At 37.8% G+C, this 23,290-nt stretch overlaps 1 protein-coding gene across 1 annotated transcript in view; it reads right to left on the bottom strand.

The window, feature by feature from the left end:
* Positions 1 to 23,290, bottom strand: part of ABTB2 (ankyrin repeat and BTB domain containing 2) — a 150,812-nt gene that overhangs the window by 42,548 nt on the left and 84,974 nt on the right. The window contains exons 2-3 of the mRNA XM_034417345.2: positions 9,746 to 9,892; positions 6,461 to 6,674 (exon numbers count right to left, since the gene is read on the bottom strand). Coding sequence (XP_034273236.2) covers positions 6,461 to 6,674; positions 9,746 to 9,892 — 361 coding nt within the window. The remainder of the gene's footprint in view (positions 1 to 6,460; positions 6,675 to 9,745; positions 9,893 to 23,290) is intronic.

The following is a 23,290-nucleotide window of genomic DNA, read 5'->3' as shown; positions in this document are numbered from 1 at the left end:
CATCATGTGATGGCAATGTAGCGCTGCGAGTTTGACACCCATGTGCTAGAGAGTAATAATAAACAAGGGATACTGACCTCTTAACTGTATTAATCAACTTCATAGACATGCATGATTTGACTCTGTATTTAATAATAAATAAATTACATAATAAATTTTATAATGAATAATAAAAATAAATAAATCACGATTTAAATCCTAGATTTGTTTAGTTACTTCAATGACCTAAGGAAGTGAACTGTCATTTATAAAAGCTCATGCCTTTTAATAAAAAGTATTAGTCACTAATGATTCCTTTTAAAAATAAAAAAATAAGCGTCTCTGTCGCAAAACAATCATATGTTAAAACTGTCCACAGATTTTACATCTCTCTAAAGAAAAAAAATGCTAATCAAACCAATGAGATTATGTAAAGTCAAAGAATTTCTTATTCTCCCCAGTTTTGTTCATTTGTTTGGAAGGATATATCAGTAGCTTCTCGGAGCACTGAGTGCAACTTAATATACGTATCTAAAGTAAAACGACGGTTTACTAATAGGATGCCATTTAGGACAAGTAAAAAATAGACTTTTTTACAATAGCTTTACTGTATTTAGTTTAAAGCTTTTATCTCAAAGCCACTTAATATCCTGGAATATAAACTAGTGTTACTCTCCCTTGGGCTCTGTTAAGTCCTAATTCTTTAAAAATAAATTATTAATACCTATTGTATCTGTATACTGTATCTTTAAATGTTTTTTCAGTAGTTAGCAGGCCTTAAGTCAGTCATCTCCAACTTGCTTAGGCCGAGGGGCCTTTTGTGGGTCTTTTGCAAAATGGCTGCTGGAGAGCTTTGCCCAGTCATGCCCTGCCATATGAAATACTAACCATCAAAGTGTTCCAATTTGTAACTGGTTATGATCCTGTTACTGGTCCTGATTTTCTTTAGGGGTTTTTTTCTGGACACATAGACAAATTTCTAAACTGGATTGCAGCTGTTTTTTTATTAAACTTTTCAGTTTACAGAATTTTTGTTTGTGAGTAATAGACGAATGCTTTGGCAATTTTTACACTTTAAAAAAATATTTTAAAATATAAATGTTCAGGTAGGATAAGGAGCCTGGAAGATTTTTTTCAAGTTATGCTTTACCAAAGTTATAAGAATAAGAGGAAGTCTTCTCCTTCAAACAGGGAACTGTCACATCATATTAAAAAAAAGTCAGTAGCTAGGAAAGGAAAATGAGATCAATTAATCTGCACTATGTATTTGGTGCAATGATCCAGTAGCTAATCAAAATGCTTTGCAGTTTTCTCACCCATGCGCTGATTGCCACAAAATCTTACAAATACTATGCCTGAAAACTAGAACAAGATTCCTTTTGTTCAAATTAGATGCTCCCCCCCTCCTTTCCATCCTACGTTCTGTTTCCGTTAAGTTGGCATTTTCTGACTTTTGCAGTATATTTCTAGATGGTGGCACAGTTCCTCTTAGTCCTAACAGAAAATGCTTATAGTCATCAATCTATCAATCAGACCACCCAATCGAATGGGTATCAAGTCGGACAACTCCATGGTTACAATTGTTTATCTTATTTCTTTGCTGTTGAATCCCATAAAGGATTATACTACAACATAAGTTAGATACTGGCAAACTGGACAGCTCTTAAAACTCTGTCAGTATTGATTCCAAAAAGAACGGGATTTCCTTTTCTGGCATTTCCTAAAATGAATTCACATTCTCTTTGTATAGAATGGAATAATGCTAAAATGAGTGATGGAAAAGTAACAAAATTACTCAATGGTGTAACCATACCGATTTGCTTTTTGTACATTAAAATGTATCGCTATGTAATGGATCTCTGTGAAATCAAAGAGGCACTGAAGCACACATACTTATGGATTCTACCAACATATGTTCTTTGATGATGGGATCTTATAGATATTATTACCCTTAGGCAGAAGGGATTTGCTCAATATGTAAAGAACTGAGCCACATTTTAGCACACAGGTGCAGCATTCCAGCAGGTTGCAGAATACCATTCCAGATGAGTCCAAGCCACAGTGGTAGACAGACTTCTTGGTATGTACACTTAAATTAACACATGGCTATAGTCAAAAACTTTTCCATATATGTTCCAGTGACATGGGAAACAATGTGGTTGAACTGGGAATGCAAACGTTCAAATATTAATCCAGCCATGAAGCTCAGTGACTAGTATTAGTACTTATGTTAAATGAGCTCAAAGGGTAGTTGTAAGGAATGAAGGCCTATATATCTTATTTGAGTTGCTTCCCAAAATAATCCAATACATAAAAAGTCCATCTTAGCAATTAAAAGCAGAGATACTTTGCATGATTTCAGATGTACAGTATGTTTCTCAAACCATTATGGCTCATGAGAAAATCAATGATAGGTAGGAGTAAGGAGAAGTGAGTAGATATGCTACATCACTAGAGTTTGAAATTCAGGGCTGGAAGTTCAAAATTCAAATCTACCCTCACTTCTGGGAGGTATGACTCTGGATGACTATGGTCTCTTTCTGTATATATCTCATAATATAAGTTTGAAACTAAATGTGATTATACAATATTACTAAGACCTTCCAAACTAGAGGAAAGGTGAGGTATGAATGCAACAAATACGATACTTGAGATTAACAAATGTCCAGCATGATTGTGATGTTAAAAATATGTTGCCTTTTTCCCAAAGACACTTTATGTGGTTCTTTCATCATTCCAGCTCTATCTTCACAGTAACCCTGTAAGTAAAGCAGGCTGAGAGAGAGTATTTCATGGAAAGTTATTAGGTGGCTGGGTTTTCATAGTGCATTAAACAAAAAGTAGATTCTTTGTTTTGCTTATTGGATGAAGTCAGCTGAGTCATTCATCCAAACCAGAGGTGGGTTTCAGCAGGTTCTGACCAGTTCTGGAGAACTGGTAGCAGAAATTTTGAGTAGTTCAGAAAACCAGTAAATACCACCTCTGACTGGCCCCGACTGCATCTATTCTCTGCCTCCCAAGTCCCATCTGATTGGAAGGAAATGGGGATTTTGCAGTAACCTTCCCCTGGATTGGGGAGGGAATGGAGATTTTACAGTATCCTTCCCCTGCCATGCCCACCAAGCCACGCCACACCCACTAAACCACACCACAAAAATTTTGAAACCCACCACTGATACAAACCATTATTTGACATTTAGTATTACATTTGAATTCAGAAGTCTTGGCTTAGTCTGCAAAGTATTGCTTAGACCTGCAAACCAGGTCTTAGTGGGATGTGTGAAATTCATGATTAATCATGAAGCTTAATCTCGCAACTTTTATTTGGCTACTTTTATTACTATAACACACTGGCTTTTAGTGAAATTTATGAAGATTTTAACATAGAATGTCTATTTCTAATATAAAAGATAGTTAAGGAATGTCCTGTGATTCAATGTGGTAACAATTAAATAACATAATAAAGACTGGGCTTCATATATCTAGTCACATATATTTATTTTCTCACTGCACTGCACTGACACTGCATCTTTGGGCCCCAAAGGGTGTATGAGTGATATATGAGTGGCAGATAGGACAGCACTCCAGAGGGTTAACAATCAGTGGTGGGTTTCAAAATTTTTTACTGCCAGTTGTGTGGGCGTGGCTTGGTGGGCGTGGCGTGGCTTGGTGGGCGTGGCAGGGGAAGGATACTGTAAATTCTCCATTCCCTCCCCAATCCAGGGGAAGGTTACTGCAAAATCCCCATTTCCTCCCAATCAGATGGGACTCGGGAGGCAGAGAATAGATGTGGGTGGTGCCAGTCAGAAGTAGCATTTACCAGTCTCCGAACTACTTAAAATTTCCGCTACCGGTTCTCCAGAACTGGTCAGAACCTGCTGAAACCCACCTCTGGTTAACATCATTGCCCAGAGGATTTTTGGTTGCCCTCGCCCCTCCTTGGAAGAGCTTTATAACTCCTGCTGCCTTATGAAAGTTCAAAATGTTCTTAAAGATCCATCTCATCCTGGGCACCCTTTTTTTGAACTATTGCCATTTGGCAGATGGTACAGAACAATAAAAACAAGGACAAATAGGCTGAAAAACAGCTTCTATCCCAGAGCAATAACTATGTTGAATTCTATTGTATTAATGAAGTATCAGGGGTTTTCAATTCAACTGTGTAGAACGTGAAGGATGTGTGGTTTTGTTTTATTTTTTTTTATAGTTTTCTTATGTATGATGTACACTGAATATGGTATTTAATTTTGTTGAACGAGGTGCAATGACAATAAAGTAAACTTAAACTGGGCTTCATAAATCTAGTCACATATATTTATTTTCTCAAACTGACACTGCACGTTTGTGCCCCAAAGAGTGAATGAGTGTGTGCAGTGAGGAAGAGGAAAAGATAGGAGGTAAGATGTCCACAGAAATCGTTTTACAGGCAGCAAGTAAGATCTGGAATAGGGTGAAAAGGAGGAGACTAAAATAAAAAAAAAAAGACCAGAAGAAGAGAACTAAGGACTTCTTCTTCCTGCTCTCCTCAAATTTAGTAGCACAGCTATCTGAAATACTAAAAAAAAAAAGGGTTGAAGAGAATTTGATGAATAACCAGCTGAAAGAGCAACAAGCAAGCAAGTTCTCACAAAATTAATCAAAAACAGTCTTGGGCTTCTGAAAGGTTTAAGGATCTGAAATCCAATACCCTTGCAGGGTGGCAGATTGGGGAAGCTTGTTCTAATGCTCACCAGTTAACATAACGATAGGAATGGCTTTTGGCAAAAATGTGCATCACCTTTCTTACTGTTTAAAATAACTGTATTCGGCATTAATAGATTTTGCAGGCGTCAAAAAAAAAAACACAATGCAGCTGATCTTCAGTGTTATTTCCTTTGCTTTAAAACTGAGATCCCCCCCCTTAGATTTGCAATGGCTTCAAAAGCATACTTCATAAGCTCAATGAGGCACAGTGGAGTAATGCAGAATTTGCAGCTGAATTAGCACTAACAGTTAAAAAAAAAAGAGGCTTGCTCTTATAGCCTTGCCAAGAAAGGGTATGTGAATCAGTGCCTTTATGCAGCATGCTGCGGGTCTGGCATACTCAGAAATAACCTCAATTTACTTTTTCCTCTTGCTGGAAATAAACAAACAGAAATCTGTGTATATAGTATCCCCTGCAGTATATATCCCACTGGCCACATTAAATGGAAAGCACTGGATTTATTGTGAAAAAGCACAGGGTTTTTTTAAACCATTTTCAAAGGCTGGTTAGATTTTTATTCAGAAACAGCCATGTCGTTCTGAATCTGATACCTTCCAGCTTGCATTTACCTACGCGTGTATTTAAGCTTAAAAATTATATTGCATGCAGAAAGGGCTCCACGTGTAGATGAGAAATGGATCTGCATGTGAAATTCTCTGGTGTGCATCAGGAGCCAAGAACACCAGAAGAAGAAAAAAGGAACATTATTGATCCATTCCTTGGAAGTAGAACAATGGACATCCGTGGTGGTATTCTGCCAGTTCTAACCGGTTTGGGCGAACCGGTAGTGGCGGCGGGAGGCTCTGCCCACCCGCCCAGACATCATCACGTCACATTTTTGACGCTCTGCGCATGCGCAGAAGTTCTTGCGCATGCACGGAGGTAGCGCGTGCCCTCAATTTGCGAACCGGTAGCGAAGGTAAGTGAATACCGAACATACTCTATGCACTCCCATGTGCGCCTGCTCTGATCAGCATTAGTAGAATAAATGCTTTGAAACAGTGCTTTATTAAGACTCCCACAATTATATTACACTTGATCTGTTGAATCAGTGTCTATGTCTATATATTTTAAGCATTGCTTTAAAGATTTTCCACCTTAAGTTCATTAAAAACAACCAATATTTTTGCAGTATGTATGTTGATTTTGGAATATTGCAGAGACACAGTTTGAAAAAACAAACTAAGCCTTCTCCTCTTTCTGTCTCATGTCCAACTAGAAAAGGAGTTTTTCAGGGAAGCTTAAAATCTAATATTTGTATCTGAAATCTGCTTAGATCAACAACTCTCAAAAGTATGCAAGATAGGAAAATTAGAAATTAGAAGCGGCCCATGAGCAGGTATTAAAATTGTAAAAAGTACTGAATCTGCAAAAATAATCTTATTTTTTTATGATCTACAAAGTTTTCTTATAAAAATATAAGGTATTTATGTGCCTTAAAAATCTGCTAGAAACTATGGGAATTACAGTTGAACATGTCTGGAACAGAGAAACAAACATTAAAAAAAACCCTGGAACACTAGAAAATAAAACTTCAGTTCTTTCCGGCTTTTCCTCCGTAACACTCTAATTCCAATTCCAACATGTTAGCCAAGTAAAGAAAATGTCCTGGCTGTGCTACAGAAATGACTGGAGAAGGCTGTGGAATTCACGGAGCAAACTAGACTTGAAATGCTCTACAAAGTGAAGCTCTGTTAACTTGAAAAGTCATTTTGGAGCACAGACAGGAAGACCTACCGTTCATTACTCAAGGCCATCCTTGGTGGATCCAGGTTGGGGTTTTCCATAGATTCCATCTGAGGGCAGCGTAGAAAGTAGTAAAGGGTATGGAGGGCGTCGGGGGACCAGGTGATGGGTGGTTGCTGCTGTCTGGTTTGCCGAACAGGGCTCATGCCAGGACGAAGGGTAGTCAAACACTGCATGTGGTGCATTGCTCGTGATACCAAATCACCTGGAAAGGGAGTAGAGGTAGAAACCAAAACAATTGTATTTTCAAAAATCATGATATTTCACCTCTTCAAGGCCCTTCACCCTTCTTCACTAAAAGGCGAGAGGTTTATATATTCTATTTCAGTTCATTATAAGACCCTTTTGAATGCAAACCATGTTTTAAAATCTATACCTATGCCATTTACATTAATTTCAACTTCTTATTAGAATCTGGAAAGCCTGCTTTTTAATGCCAATAAGTTGGGTCAGTGTCCCAACTTACAAAATGATTTTTTTTAGTAGCATACATACTGTGTTACATACATATTCAATGTTTTCTTGAATTCTGGTTTCTGTAAATGCTTATGTTTATGTGAATGGGTTTCCCGCCCCTATTGTCTCAACAGACAATTTGGTTAGTTCTTTCTAGAACAAGCTAGAAAGAGAAGTCAGCAGTAAATGGTGTTTATTTTTTCTTTTTCAAATATGACTTTGAACCACTGTCCATAGTTTATTAAAGCAATTGAAAATATACTATATCCTCTGAACATATAATATGCTCAATGCAGGGGTGAAATCTACTTACCTTCCCTACTGGTTTGGAAGTGTGCATGCCGTGTGCGATTTTGGACCCTCTGTGCATGTCTAAAGCCTTCTGCACATGCGCAGAGGGTAAAAAACAGGTTACTTCCTGGTTAAAACTAGGAAGTAACGACATCTGGGTGGGTGGGCGGAACCTCACACTGCTGCCGCTACCGGTTTTCCGAACTACCCGCCGCCGCTACTACCGGTAGCATTTCACCCTAGCTCAATGTACCATAGTTGATATTTGTCAATTTGTATTTCTTTGATAATTGGTATGCCCAATGTAGTTTATAGAGCTAGGTATGATAAGTCAACAAGCTTCTACATTCAGAATTAAAAGAGGAGAGGATTGCTAAATTTAAGGTCTTCAAGACTGATTCCTAAAAAGTCATATAAATGTAAATGTTTATTTCTTACCATTGCAAAATGGAAATGTGGGCCTTACATCTAAATAGCAGGATGTTTAGTATTCACTGAAACATACCCCTTACTAGGGAGTAAAATGTACTGAACTCACTGATACTTACCTAAGCTTGCAAATTTACCTGTTTAGGATATGAAAAGTTTATAGATTTTTAAAAAGAAAATTGTTTGACTAAGTATTATATCTTAAAATGTGAATTACAATTTTCTGAGTCTTCTGTTAATATATATTTATAGGTACAAAAAGATGTGTATCCTGTATAAAAAGAAATGGATTTTTTTTCTGTGTAAATTTGTAAAATCGTCTATAAAAGATGTACATTTGGATTCAAATTTTCAGGCAAGAGATTATATGGGATTTCATTAAAGGCAATCAGTGGACTTGCCAAATTACAAATTGGGGAAAGGAAGCTGTGTCTAATCATGGATTGATGCCATAAGAACATTCCTGCATTGCAGAATATACTGTACATATGTGTTAAGCTTTTTTCTTTTAAATAAAACCTCAAATTAATGCAGGCCATAAAATAAATGGTGAGGCCCGTAAGGCATGGATTGATTTCTGATAGTCCCATTCAGATGATGATGACAAACAAGAGGAGATATGCTAAGACCAACATTTTCCAGAGGAAAAATAAGTCTACAAAGCATCCTTTAAGTAATAAAGTTTAAGTACACCCTAAAACATAGTTTACATTAATCAAAACATAAACAGACTTTCATAGCTTATTTTATATATAAAATTCTGTTATGTCTGTGGTTTTTTTTAAGAAAAAAAAACAGTACACATATTAGAAGTTTTATTTATTTATTTCATTAATACTAACTGGTTCTTAGGTTGGAAAGTTGCCCTTTTGGCATTTGAGTATGATTCATCCATTTGCCAAATTCATGGGCTTTAGGATGGATGTGGCATGTTAGCCAAATACTGGGGCCCACAAGTTCCTCTCTGGAATTTTCAGCAGGAGTGGAAAACAAGCTGGGCCTTCAAACATTAAGTGGGATGTAATATATGGCTGGCAAAGCAAATGCAGCATAAACAGTTGCTACTTTCAGATGTCCATTTCAACCAGTTTGCTACTTATCAAAACAATTGTAGTACTGTACTAGTGCCAAAATAGGTGGCAGGCACTCACACATATATACAATTGCAACATACAGTTGATATGAATCATTAAATGTTTTAAGTATCTCCAATTCTGTGAAATGAATAGATTCCTATCCATTGCTACACTACGTATATGCTGTGACTTTTATCTTTGGCTTCAAAATCCTTGATAGCGTTTACTCTTTTATGTCTTCTTCCCCTGGGATAATCCTTTCTCTCTGCTTGGCATGTTCTCTCTAATATCTTGATAAGGCCATTCTTTCTTACATCTCATAAAGCGTGTGTTTCCCATTAAATCTCTGAAACATTCCTGATCAAAACTACCTACAACAACCAAACTGAAAAACATGACATTGAAAGACATACTTCTCCTCATCTGTCTTGTCACCCATCTTCTTCTTGCTGAATTGCGTACTTTACCAGTTGACAGCACCCGGTCAGAACTTCAGAAATTAGGCAGGGTTGGCCCTGATTAGAACTTGGGGCACCTTGGAATTTTAGGGCTGTTAGCCACCATGTAATGTTGAAACAGCATACAGAGGAAGTGAATAGTAAATCTCTGCAGAACTGTCAAAAAACCCATATAGATGCAGACTCTAGGAGATCAGCTTCACTTGAAGGCATCCTTACCTTTACTTTCCTTCTGTCGCTTTGCACATACAGAATCTAGATTCTAAATCCCTCAGAGTAAGAAGATGTTTCATGTATAAAGTACCGTATTTATTGATAACCCTGAATAAATGACGACAGTTTTAATAATCTGATGGGGACAGAAGCTTATCTCTGTGTAACACTGTATGAAACTGAAATATCTAACGAGAGGATCTTATTTTCCTGAAAAACATCCTGAAACATATTTTCCAGTGTGAGCACATGCAAAACAAAGGTAAAATGCAAAATATTTCCCCCTAATTATCCTAGCAAAAGGTCCCATATGTTGTGTAAATTAATAACATATCAGTGCTTATGTTGCTTACTCAATTCAGAGATGCTTCCAACGCAAGTTGCCAGAAGAGATTGTTCTAAAGTCCGAAGTTCTAGCTGGGCATAAGCATCAGCTCTTCCGTTGCTGCATATCGATCCATCATTGTAAGGGCTGAAGTAGGCAGGCAGAGAAAGCACACCTTAAAAAGCCAGAGAAAAGGGGCCTATTAGGAAACACTAGTACAAAATAAATATATCTGTATTGAAAATGTAATGCAGTCCTATAGGACTTCCGTAAAATATGCAGACAATGGTCAGTCTCAACATGCAGAGCAGTGTCTCCGAAGTTTAGCAACCCTTAGCCAATGTGATACCCATGTTTATCTACCACACTCTCTGCAGCAAGCCACAATACTTGTTAATGGGAAGTAAATCCAATAGGCCAATTAATTAGCTTCCAAGTGATATATAATTATCGAAATCAAATATGACACAGTCAAATAAGTAGATCAGATCCCCTCTATCTTGTTACAATTCCCCATCACTTAAGAATGACGGGAAGAAGAGAGCTTCCAGACCTTAACGTTTGTAGCTCTGTGTCTCATGTTAACCATAAAACCATGGGTTTATGTTTATTAGGGCTGTGAGGCATATTAGCATAAGTGAAACATCCCTTTTCTAAGTTGAGAGGCAGTTGTATTCATCGAGATGCCTGGGACATCTGCAAGAGCTTTCCTGGATTACCTTTGCATTTGTGTGCATGTACTCACAAGACCTCTGCAACTGCCAGTGGATTCTGCTTCAATAATTCAGTGAAGAGTGCTTTGCTTCGCCAACACATTGCACAAAGCTCCTCTTTCAGCACTTTGCACAGTTATTGCAATGTTTAAGCTTTTACCGTACTTCTATTACAATTAAAAAGGGGGATTCTGAGTTTGCTAGGGCTTATACCACAAAACAATTCCTTTACGGAGACTTAATGGACTAGTTTGTTTCATGCTTCTGAGTTTCTTCAACTAATCGAACTAGGATACGCTTTGCACCTTTCATTTGATTTCTGCCATTATGTGATATTTATTTAATCTCACTTTCATGTGACTCTAGGTATCTTAGAATAAAGCAAATAAACATACAAAATACATAATATAAAACGAAAATAAAAATACATAGCAACTGGACATGATATAACTAACCTAACATCCATACAACCAAGAGCAGGCTCTAATCCCATGATGGCGAACCTATACACGTGTGCCACAGATGGCACACATAGCCATATTGGTGGGCACGCGAGCGTTGCCCTAGCTCAGCTCCAGCATGCATGTGTACGCTGGCCAGCTGATTTTTGGGCCTTTTGGGCCCAACAGAAGTCGGCAAATGGGCTGTTTCCAGCCTCTGGAGGGCCTCCGGGGAGGTGGGGAAGACTGTTTTTGCCCTCCCCAGCCTCCTAGAAAGCCTCTGGAGCCTGGGGAGGGCAAAAAAACGGGCCTACCGTGCCCACCATGCCATCACATGCCAAAAGCAGGGGGAGCATGGGGGGGTTGTGCACGTGCGTGAGGGGGCAGGGCACATAGAATTATGGGTGTGGGCGGGCACATGCACGACCACCCCGCACTCCCCCAGCTTTTGGCACCCGATAGCAAAAAGGTTAGCCATCACTGTTCTAATCCATACCTACAACCCCAAGTTCAAGCACAAAACCAGGTTTTGCAGGCTTTAACAAAGGCCAACAGGGAGGGGCCGATCTAATCTCAGGAGAAATGATGATGTTCCAAAGAGTGGGTGCCACAACAGAAAAGGCTCTCATTCTGGTTCCCACCAGACAATACCACCTATTTGATGGTATCAGATTGGATAAAATGGGTAGAAACAATTTTGGGACAGGGGACAGAATCCCATAAGTACATATACCCAATATGCATAACTCTATATGTAATTATTATACATTTAAAAGGCTGCCCAATTCATCAACAATTCTGGGTGCTATACATAATTAAAAACAAGGGTATCAAACATCAGAGAAAAAAAAAGTCATTCAGGCAGAGCAAACATCCATTAAAGGTAAAGGTAAAGGTTCCCCTCGCACATATGTGCTATATGTGCACACATATACGCACATATGTCCTGACTCTAGGGGGTGGTGCTCATCTCCATTTCAAAGCCGAGGAGCCAGCGCTGTCCAAAGACGTCTCTGTGGTCATGTGGCCGGCATGACTAAATGTCAAAGGCACACAGAACACTGTTACCTTCCCATCAATGGTGGTCCCTATTTTTCTGTCTGCATTTTTTACATGCTTTTGAACTGCTAGGTTGGCAAAAGTTGGGACAAGTAATGGGAGCTCACCCTGTTACGTGGCACTAGGGATTCGAACCGCCGAACTGCCGACCTTTTGATCGACAAGCTCAGCATCTTAGCCACTGAGCCACTATTTAATGGATGTTAAAACATCCATTAAAAGCCCTTAAAACCCTCACAAAGGGAGCCCAAATACCACTGTAGCCCAGAACCTTGTGGGAAAAAAAGCCAGGTCTTCAGAACTTGTTAAAAATATGTCAGAGTTAAAGTCATGAAAATCTCAAATTTACACAAGGGATGTTAACCTAATTTGTCTAACAGCACCATCTTTGTCAGATAGTTGAACTTATTGCAGGCTCAGCTGAATTCAATAGAAATTGTAAAGTATGCTTTACAATTGATGTAGTAGAGCTTCAGAGCACACTGAAGATAAGACAGAAGTGAGAAATGAACTCTGAACATCTAATTGAGTTATCATTCCTAGGTACCTATATGTGCTCTTCATAATATCTGTTCTTCATAATTAGTCCTAAATTTAGATGACACAGATTCTAACTGGACCATTTACCCCTCACACAGAAAGTTAGAAGTATTAGGTGGAACATAGATTTTGCAGATAATCTGTAAGGGGCCTGCTTCTTTTTCACTCTGTCAATATGCAGAAGAGTTGCAATGGCTCCCTATCGGATTATCAAATCACGTCCTGCAAAAATATCCCAAAGATCAAAATTACAACTGTACAAAGTTACAGGGATAACAATTCACATTTCTGGCTATTGTCTGCAATCGGATAAGAGCACTGCTGCTCTACTGCTAGTTGCCAAAATGGAGAAGATTCAATTGAAACCAGGTAAATAAAAAATGTGCTGATTTATTTATTGATTAAAACTGAAGTTCAGAACACCAAATAGGGGCAAAAAAAAAAAGTCTAGATTGTGGCTACAAGTGTGTGTTGTTGCCCCAAGTAATAGAAATTATATTAACACCAGTTAGTGGATCTCTTAAGTCAGTTTTTTTCACCACCCGATTTGTTTGGATATCTAGAGTTTGTTCTTTTTCAAGAGAAAGCCATTGAAAATTCTATCCTTAACAGCATTATCAAATTAAAAAAAAAGTACTAGTGCCAACCAGAAGTGGATTCATAAATTATGCTAAATTGTGCTGTAAAGGCATTTGTTGGCTAAAAGACAGCACAGAATGAAATGTTCCCGAGGGCTGTAAATTGTGTTAGATTGTGGTTATTTTTACTACACATTTCATATCCAGACTAATGCCAGCAGTGCTCTGTTATCTCTCACATCTCCTCTAAGGTCCACCGATTCTGGCTATAAATGCATCATTTAAATTGACAATTAACAAAGCAACATCTGTATACAGCATATTGTACATCTCTGTAATACCACCATCAAGACTACATTGAGCAAAAATACTTTCTGGCAGTTCCCAAAGCCTTTGAAATAGCAGTTGAGAATTAAGCATGTTTATTCTATCTTAATGTAAGAAACCTGTTCATGAAACTCTTTCTCCAGCACACTTAAAAGACGTGCGCACAGAGTGGAATTCCAATAACCCATTTTTAAAAAATGAAATGATTTAGCTTTTTTTGCCTACAACGTGATACTTTTTAAAACAGCCAACATGTTCCCAGTTTCCATTTTCCTAGCCAAAATCAGTTCAGCAGGAAGAAAAAAATGGGTTCCCCTTTTTTGTAACGTCCTTCCCTTTTAACAGACTATACTCGGTTATTTCAAATAAAGAGCTTGAAATATAGTTGAGAAAAAAGAAACTATTTGCTATCTTTGGGATCAGCAGTTTCATTTTAAGGGGCAAACATTAATGCATATTTGCATTTAATTTTCAGTTTTGTAAAGTGTCTCTGCATGTGTGAACTGATAATTAGAGATGCAGAAGAGATACAGAGAGTACATTTAATTTTTTCTGTTCATACTGATGAAAATCTCTTTCTTGAAGCTAATACATGGGCATGATAGAAACCCTACTGGTTATTCCTGAAAGTTATCACTATCTCCCAGAAAACAGAATACTAGAATTGGAAGGGATCTTGGAAGTCTTCTAATCCAACCTCCTGCTCAGACAGTAGACCCTATACCCATGATGGCGAACCTATGGCATCCGTGCCAGAGATGGCACGCAGTGCCCTCTCTAATGGCATGCAAGCTGTCACCCCGGTTCAGGTCTGTTGTGCATGTGCATGTGCCTCCCGCTGGCCAGCTGGTCTTTGGATTTCTGCCATGCATGCGTGTGGTGTGTGTGTGGGGTCCGTCTGCGCATGTGCAATGGGGCAGGCCACGCGTGGGGCCATGCACGCATGCACAGAGGATGGGGTGCATGTGTGGGAGATGGAACGCATGCGCGGGGCAGCACACACATTGTCTTTTGGGGGTTCTGGCGCATGTGTGCGCATTCACACACATGTGAGTGCGCTTTGGGCACTCGGTCCGGAAAAGGTTAGTCATCACTGCCCTATACCATTCTGGACAAATGACTGTCCAAACTCTTCTTTAAAAAGCTCCCGTGATGGAGCAGTCATAACTTTTGGAGGCAAGCCATTCCGCTGATTAATTATTCTCATTGTCAGGAAATTTCTCCTTAGTTCTAGGTTGGATCTCTCCTTGGTAAATTTCCATAAATCACTTCTTGTCCTTGGGTTAGATTTAGGTTTATGCTTTTGAGAAACCTCCTTCTCTGTGACAGTCCCTCAAATATTGAAAGACTGCTATCAGGACTTCTCATTGTTAGACTAGACATACTGAGTTCCTGCAACCATTCATCAGATATTTTAGCCTTCAACCCCTTAGGGCTTGGCAGGTGTTGTAAAGATGAGCTATCTCTGCCCATCTAACTGGGAATAAATGCAGAAAACCTGTGGACAATCTGTGGTCTGCAGACCACAGATTGAATACTACTGTTCATGCACAAGAATTACAAGAGTTTTCTGGACCCCAATAAGCCTTATAAACATACTTAGAAAATTAAAACCAGAAGAAAAACACCCAAAGAAAGTGCTTAATCAAGAAGTGTAATTGTCTGTTCAGAAAAAGCAAAAAGAAAAAGAAATGCAATGTTGGATGATTGAAAAGACCCAAAGGTTAGAGGGAATGTGGAGCAGTTGGCCTTTGGGGAAATGGATAAGTCTTGGAGTCATTTTATGAACAGGTAACTCTCTTGCTCACTCACACACAGCAGCCATTTTATGGGAAAATTTGCACTATTCTCAAATATATTTGCTTTATATTTGCCTGTAGTTGATGAGATGGAACACAGACTTATCCCCAACACTCTGTGCCTGTGTTCAACAGTGAAGGGACACAGGGCAGAAAGCATCCTGCAGAAAGCACAGCTCCACAACACAGTCTTTTCAGCAGTTCCATGAAGGCTCCACCACATTTGCACTACTCGGTGACCCTGAGGCAAACCTCCAAGTGGCCTCAATGACTCTCTAAAAGAATCCAAATGACCAACTGTCTGCAAAGAATATAAACCCATCCATTCCCCACCGTCTAGTCAGAACAGAAGCTTCTTGGATGAGAAGTGAAACATCTTCAAAGAAAAACCAGAAAGTCCAGTTGCCACTTGAAGAAGCACCTTTGGGATCTTTGGACAATGCTGGCTCCCTCGGCTAATAAAACAAAGATGAACACCACCTCCTAGAGTCGGTCATGACCAGACAAAGAAAATCTTTTTTTTTTGGAAACCATCTGTAGACATTAATAGTCTACAGAAGGTGAATATGCCCAGTACAAGGAACTGACCTAATTTGATCTGTGTTGTATTCTCACCCTCATAATCCATATCTTAGAGTCATATCTTTTTATGATAATGGAAGTTTTAGTCCAACATATTTTATAGAAAAATTCTATAGTCTGCTGCTTTTTTAAGCTTGTCACTCATCCTAAGAAGCCACTCCTCCTTCAGCCTCTATGAATTTAGCGCATATATAGTATTGGGATTTCGATTTAGTCTTTAGGATTATTACTTGAAGGACAGTTGATACTCCTCAGTGTGATGGCTTCACCTTCCAACTGTTTCTCTCAATGGCCTCTAAACCTGTTGATTATATTCATTTTGAAAATACGTGTTCAATATTCTGGGTGAGAAGTGAGGATGTTCATTACATGCTGGTATTTACAAGTGAGCTTTAGGTAGCGATATTTAACAGTGTGCAGGAATTTTTTTGTAGCAAATAAAACATTCTAATCCAATTGAAAATTTAACTCCATTGTGGAATTTGGCCAAACCATCAAGAATGAAACTCTTATACAAAGCGTGCCAAAATATTTTAAGAGACCACAAATGGTCAGAGCTTCCATTCATGTGCCTTTCACATCACACCAAAAGCGCATTGTCCTACTAGCTGATTCTGAAATGCTGAAATACTAATTCAGTACTGTGTCCTGAGGCAGAAACCCCACCTGCTCATCAAACCCACTTCCTGGAGCTCATTCCTTCCTCCGTGGGAATTCTCTCAAACAAATACTTATATTCTGGCAGATTTATGAACTCTGATTAAATCTCAATCATAGTTAATCAAACCTTATAAAAATCTAAAAGTCCAAGCATTTCCTTAAACATTAACAATGACACTAATAGCAGTAGAAGTAGCAATTAACAAATAATGGTATATAGTTAATTTTACTATCTAGTATAATAACAAGTAGGCATAATAATAAATTTGGTAGAATTGCCATGCAGCATCATAACTATATTTTTTTAAAATTAGGAACATATAGCTCTGCTGACTGGATAACCTTGTTCTTCTTGCTGTTATTGGTACAACTTTACAGAAGTTATATCAGCACAGCAAAGGGTGTTGGAACTGTAATTCAACTAAATATATGAGATTCTGCACATCTGCTATATGGAGAGCTCAAGTTGATTTATGTAGTACAGCTTTAGCATGGAAATTTGGAAAAAGTGATCTTTGATAAATGATATTTTGATTTTGATTCCTTTGTGTAAGTTCTTTAAATTTCTGAAAATCAAGTAATAATTACATTGATTACAACTTTTTAGTCAATTACCATTTGAATAATATCAAAGAAATGAAAATGAGGATACAAAAGATTGACAAAGAGAGGCTCCTGAATGAAATCAGATGTTTTCTGTCCATACGTTTCAGAGCAGCTGTATTGACAAAATACAGACTTTCCTGGGGAGGAAAATAGATCTAAGTGTTATAAATGGCTGTCTTGCCAGGTATGGGTCTGACTTGATTATGTAAACCATCTAAGATGGAAAAGAATGATCTTTATGTTCTTTACTATATTTATTTTATATCACTTTTTCATTTGCTGCTCCATGATTTGCAACTCTCTCTATATATCTACTCATAAAAAAATTTCACTGGCTTAGATCCTAGATTGAAGACACATCTGCTCCTTAGAAAACAGCCCTTCAATGAACCCAATCTTCTCTGTGAATAAAGGCTTCTTTATTAAATGGAGCAGAATATTAACATCTACATTAGCGATAGTTTTCAATGGCATGTATTGAGGTATACCTTTTAACCTTAAAACAGTGCTAATTTATTTGGTCCTTTCTGCATAAAGTCAAGCAAGCAAATAGTTACTTATCAGGGAATTTCCAAATATTTTGAGGGTGATATTGCTGTGTCTTTCACAAAATTTTGCAGATGTTTCCACTGTAACATTCTGATGTCTGAGGGTAAAGGTTTGTTCTCCGAGCTTGTGGGTTGGTTTCCGAATGTTTTGTTACTAGGCTAGGTAACATCTTCAGTGGAGTTTAGGGCATGTCAGTGTCAGTGTTCTTAAGGGCTTCAGGTGTAGCCCTTATATACAGAAGAACACATCCCCTAAACTCCACTGAAGATGTTATCTAGCCAAATGAAACATTCGGAAACCAACCCACAAGCTCGGAGAACGAAACTTCATCCTCATTCTACACCCGAGCTACAGATATTCGCCACTATTTTGATGTTGGCTCCTTGCTTTATCTGTCTTTACTTCTTTATTTAACTATTCAAAAGCAAATGACCAAGAAGGAAATAATTACCTGCTGTTTGTTGAGTGACAGCAATATGGGCTCTCTTCTGAAATGTCTTTGATTGTCCCAACGCTTCATATGTGTATGTAATGGCCCCTTCTGCCTTTACATGTCATGAATGTAAAACTATACTTGCAACTTCCTATTCATGTATAGATTATTTGTAAGACTACTACTTAGCTACTAAGTTAAGAGTTAAGATGTTCCTCCCAAAGTTATGTAACTCCCTCAATGCCATGAATGCTGTCATAATCTGTTGACAGAGTATGATAGAGAGCAATACAAGGATATTAAGCAATTGTTAAAGTTTTAGTGAATGAGTCAACAATTCAGACAAACTATTCAGCATAGAGTGTCTGCTTCCTTTTTATAAAAGTTATTTTTCTCCAAAAAGGTTGGTTACCAGACCTGATGTGTTCAGCTTTTTATACTCAGAAAAACATTTTAAAAATCAGTTTTGGTTTTAATTGTAGTTCAATCAAGTCAACCTACAATGAGGTCTTCCTTTATTTTATCTCCATAATAGCAAACCTCCCATAAGGTAAGTTGGATTCAGACAGAATGTCTCGTTCAGGATGCATCTATTGTGGTCAAGTAGAGATTTGAATTTGGGTTTTCCAGTTAAATTCATGAAGTTAGGCACAAAAACATTCATATACACATATATTCCTTAGAACAATTCAGCACTAAAATAGCACACGCAGCATAGCACACAGCTATAACCCTGCCTGAGCTCCTCCTGAATCTGTCCTCCTTGCTGTCATTTCCTCTAGCAATAGTAACAAATAACAGAGTTGGAAGGGACCTTTGAGGTATTCTAGCCCAACCCCCGCTCAAGCAGGAGACCCTATATCATTCCAGACAAGTGACTGTCCAGTCTCTTCTTAAAAGCCTCCCATGATGGAGCACCCACAACTTCTGCAGGCAAGCTGTTCCATTGGTTAATTGCTCTCACTGTTAGGAAATTTCTCCTTAGTTCTTACTTATATCACTATCTTACAAATAGTGATGGATTAGATTTTGGGCTGCATAGCAAGAAAGGGAACAGGATGATTTGATATTAGATTGATGGGAACAGGTAAGAGGGCAAGAAAGCTAGAATTCTGGACTGAGGAATGGTAGCTCTTGATAAAAAGTGAGGAGGACAGCCAGGACTGGCAATCAGGGTGGGGAGAGGGCAGCTAGGAAATAGAAAGAACAGGGTTGGGGAGAAGCATGATGGCTTAAAAGAAGTGGATGGACTGATAAAGTACAAAGAAATAAAAGAACAAGGATAAATATAAAGAATAAGAGAGTCAAGAGAGGTATGGGTGTTGCACAGATTCAGAAAGAGAAAGGAAGCAGGGAAAGAAGTGATAGACCTAACCATTTTGTTTACAGTGTTTATGGATTCCTGGCCTGAGGGAGAATTTTTAGTCAAAAACACGGCTTTATGTGGGCAATCCTGACATATAGTATGCCAATTCATCCTTCCTCTTCTTCTGCTTGGCAGATAAAAGCAAAGGGCAAGCCTAAACAGACAGCGAATGGTGGGGAGCCTTTGCAATTTTACACTAACAAGCTAAAGCACTGTGCATGCAGTTCTTTAGCAATCAAAGCTAAAGAAAATTACCCAAACCAGTATTAATTCTACAAACCATCATTAGTATAAAAAAACTGAATACGACTACAGTCAGTCTTATAAATCCTGCCACTTTATGTCATTTTTGCAAATATCAACTAGATAGCTTTATAACTAATAATTTTACTTTTTCAGAGTTTCATATAGCAACTTCAGGGCTAAAATTCTCCTTGAAAAATTTGTCATCCATCCATCCATCCATCCAACCAACCAACCAACCATCCATCCATCCATCTATCCAAATATACAGAAACTTAAATACTTTAAAACATTAATAAAAGCTAGGGTTCACAGCTTATTTTATTTTATTTGTATTTCATGTTTTTAATTCTGGCTGTGCACCGCCCTGAGTCCTCAGGGAGAAGGGCGGTATATAAATTGAAAATAAATAAATAAATAAATAAAAAATCCAAAGATTAAATTATTAGGTTTTCAGAGAGATAAAGTTATAGTATGCTTAGAGACCAACATATTTGTTCTGGTATAAGTTTTTGTGGAGTACCATTTGATTAATCAGATTAACAAATAAAAATGTTTGTGTTGGAAATAAAATTCATGTTATCTCCTGACAGTCTTATTTCCCCTGTTTATTATCATCTGAATAATGATGTGGCTCCATGTGAGTTTGTGCACTGGAAAAAGAAGCCATCTGCTGTTTCATTTCCATGTTCTCAGATAAGCACTTGGGACCATTTAATAGGCCGGGTTATTTGCAATGAAGCAAAATACTTTCTTCATAATGCCTGAATAATTCTGAATAATACTTCTAACTTCATGATAATAAGAAATTCCAACTGGTCAGCCGAAACTGAATTGGTATAATGTAATGGTTAAGAGTGTGAATTTTGAGCCAGGAACTCCCTGGCTTAAATCTTACTGTCAGCCTCATTATGAAGCTTTAGACATGCCTTTACATGTTAAACCTCTGTCCTCCATCTACAGCAGGGGTAAAAATATGTGTCTGTTTTAAAGATTACTAACATGATTTTGTTTAATAAAGGTTGTATATGAAAGGCATATGTAAATGTAATAGGAAAAATAAAATAAAAAAGTATAAAAGAAAAAGAAAATCATGATCTTTTTACAACCTCAGGGTCTTTTAAAGAGAAGACAATTGTTTCAGACTGCATACATGCCTACATTTGAGGCATAGCTCTGTTTAAATTATTAGCAACCAGTCAATGAAAACAGAATTCAGCTATTTCAGTATGTTGGGGTTCTCTGCCCATTTGCTGGTCCACTGATTTCAATGAACAATAACAACAAACACAAATGAAAAAACGATTACATCAACAGAGGATGCAATGAAAAGAATGGGAGGGAGTTCAAATGCCCTTCAGAATTTGAAGGTCTTGGTTTATTAACACAGCTGCCTGCAATTTCTGCTGGTTCGAATCTCTCCAAGGCTCAAGGTTGACTCAGCCTTCCATCCTTTCTAAGGTAGGTAAAATGAGGACCCAGTTTGTGGGGGCAATAAGCTGACTTTGTATAAAATATACAAAAGAATGAAGGCTATTGCTTAACGCATTGTAAGCCACACTGAGTCTCCGGAGAAGGGCGGCATATAAATCAAATTAAAAACAAAAACAAAACACACACACAAAAACAACCTTTGGTTTCACTGATAAGTAGGATCTACATTCTTAAGAAGGGAAATCCAGGATACAAACCAGCAAGATCAGTGGTTGCTCCAGTATTAAAGGAAGAGGCCTAAGGATTCAGATTTTTAAGTAAATGCTTTTTAGTATTCAGAGTTGGGTACCAAGATGTTTAAAGGTTCCGTGAAGGCTTGCTATCCCATACTGTCCAGGATATTGGTTTAGCTGGGCCAGTGGAAGAGTCCTTTGATTTATTCTGTTTATTACACATACATTCTGCCTTTCCCCTCTTCCGTGTTACAGATCTCTCATAAAATATTGCTTCCCATGGTTTACTTCTTTGCATCGTGTTCTTCCCGTTTCACAGTGAAGTCTTTCCCCATTCCATTATTGTTCTACTAGCCACAGCAGATAACTTTAGCTGTGATGTCATCTTCCTTCAAGCAACCATATTCATATGAATTCTATTACACATACTACACCACATCACATTATACATACTGAAATTATTTCTGAAAAGCAGGCTTGTTTTACAACTTTCAATAATGATCCTGTAGTCATAGGATGGGCAGTAGGTTCAGAGCCCTCCAGCTAATTGATGTTACGATTTCTTCTGTTTATACCATCCCAAACAGAAGATTGTTTTGAACTAACCGACTTGCCTTTGGCTATTTACAGAAGCACAGAAAGCATGACTTATACTCCACCACGGAAAGGCCACACTTCTTTTAGTTCTATTTTAGATTGTATAGTAGTTCAGACAACTAATATATAATTCTCTGAATGCACAATTCAGATCACAACAATATCACTGTTGAGTTTTGTTTTTAGAAGAATGTCAATGGTCATGGCCATTATTGATTTTTTTTGTGCAGAATCATTTTTAAAGACATGAGAGAAAGCTGTTTGCTTACCAATATTCTGATTGAAGTGACATAGTTCTTTGAAGAGCACAGAATCAAGATTACATGTTAATGATTTTGCATTGTGCTTTAAAAGTGAAAAATTATTCGCTTATAATGTTTTAAAGTTAATAACAGCAAGAAAGGCTTTGAGAATCTATGACCTAGAATACAAACAGGATTCTGCAATATATATTTAGCAAGGCACACCCATGTTGTAGATATTTTTAATTAACTAAAGTGCAAATTGGACCATGCAAATCACAGCCAGAAGCCTTAACCTAATTACAGCTCTATCAGATTGCCAGTTCTTTTTCTATTTTTTTAAAAATTGAGGTTCTTTTAGAAAGGACCTCCACAGACTAGGATGCTGCCAATGAAAACAACCACAACCACAATTATTCTCTATGAATGAGCAACACAGCCGTTATAGACAAATAAAAATATATGTCAAGCTCAATTTGTAGTGATCAAAGGTTTATTTCTCCAACTTCTCATAGAAGCTATCAGTAGAGTTTGAGTCTGAGGTTATAAAGTTTTATCGCAAAGTTGCTGAATTCTAACAGGGAAGTGAAAGTGTTACTTTGTTCTTGGGGTGGAAGAGAGAACCAGTAGGATGCTTGTGGGAGTTTGGCTTGGCAGACCCTAACAGGGGTCTGGTCAGAAGACATGACCCCTCAAACAAAGTCATGTGCTCAGTCATGTCACTCAAGTTTATTCTCGTGAGTCATCTGACAATTTCAAACCAATTTTCTGCATCCAACTCCCTCAAATAATACATTGTTTTGGTGTCATGTGCCTAGAACAACAACTTCCTCTTTGTCTTCATGGAAGCTAAGTAATAACTGAGATGCCAATATATTAGATTTTCCGTCTTCCCAGAATGATGATGAACAAAATATAGATGCATTTTTCTCACATTGTTTACAGTAATAAAGTGTTTTCTTTGATGCAAAAAGTTTATACAGTACAATTTATGCTAACTGTAATGAATATGTATGTGTCATAATAACTTTTTCTGTATTGCTATGCTTATTTTTGATATATTGTTTAAAGATATCCTAATGATAAGAGCATAAACAAAGCTCTAGGTTTGGCTCATGAGAGCAACAGTTCTGCCTGTACAAAATCTCATGATTAATAGTTATGCAGCATGT

This window comes from Pantherophis guttatus, chromosome 1 (assembly GCF_059756535.1).
Source record: "Pantherophis guttatus breed Tessera chromosome 1, ASM5975653v1, whole genome shotgun sequence".
Classification (NCBI taxonomy): domain Eukaryota; kingdom Metazoa; phylum Chordata; class Lepidosauria; order Squamata; family Colubridae; genus Pantherophis; species Pantherophis guttatus.
The sequence above is the reverse complement of the archived record's forward strand: the minus strand, read 5'-3'. Positions and strand labels throughout refer to the sequence as shown.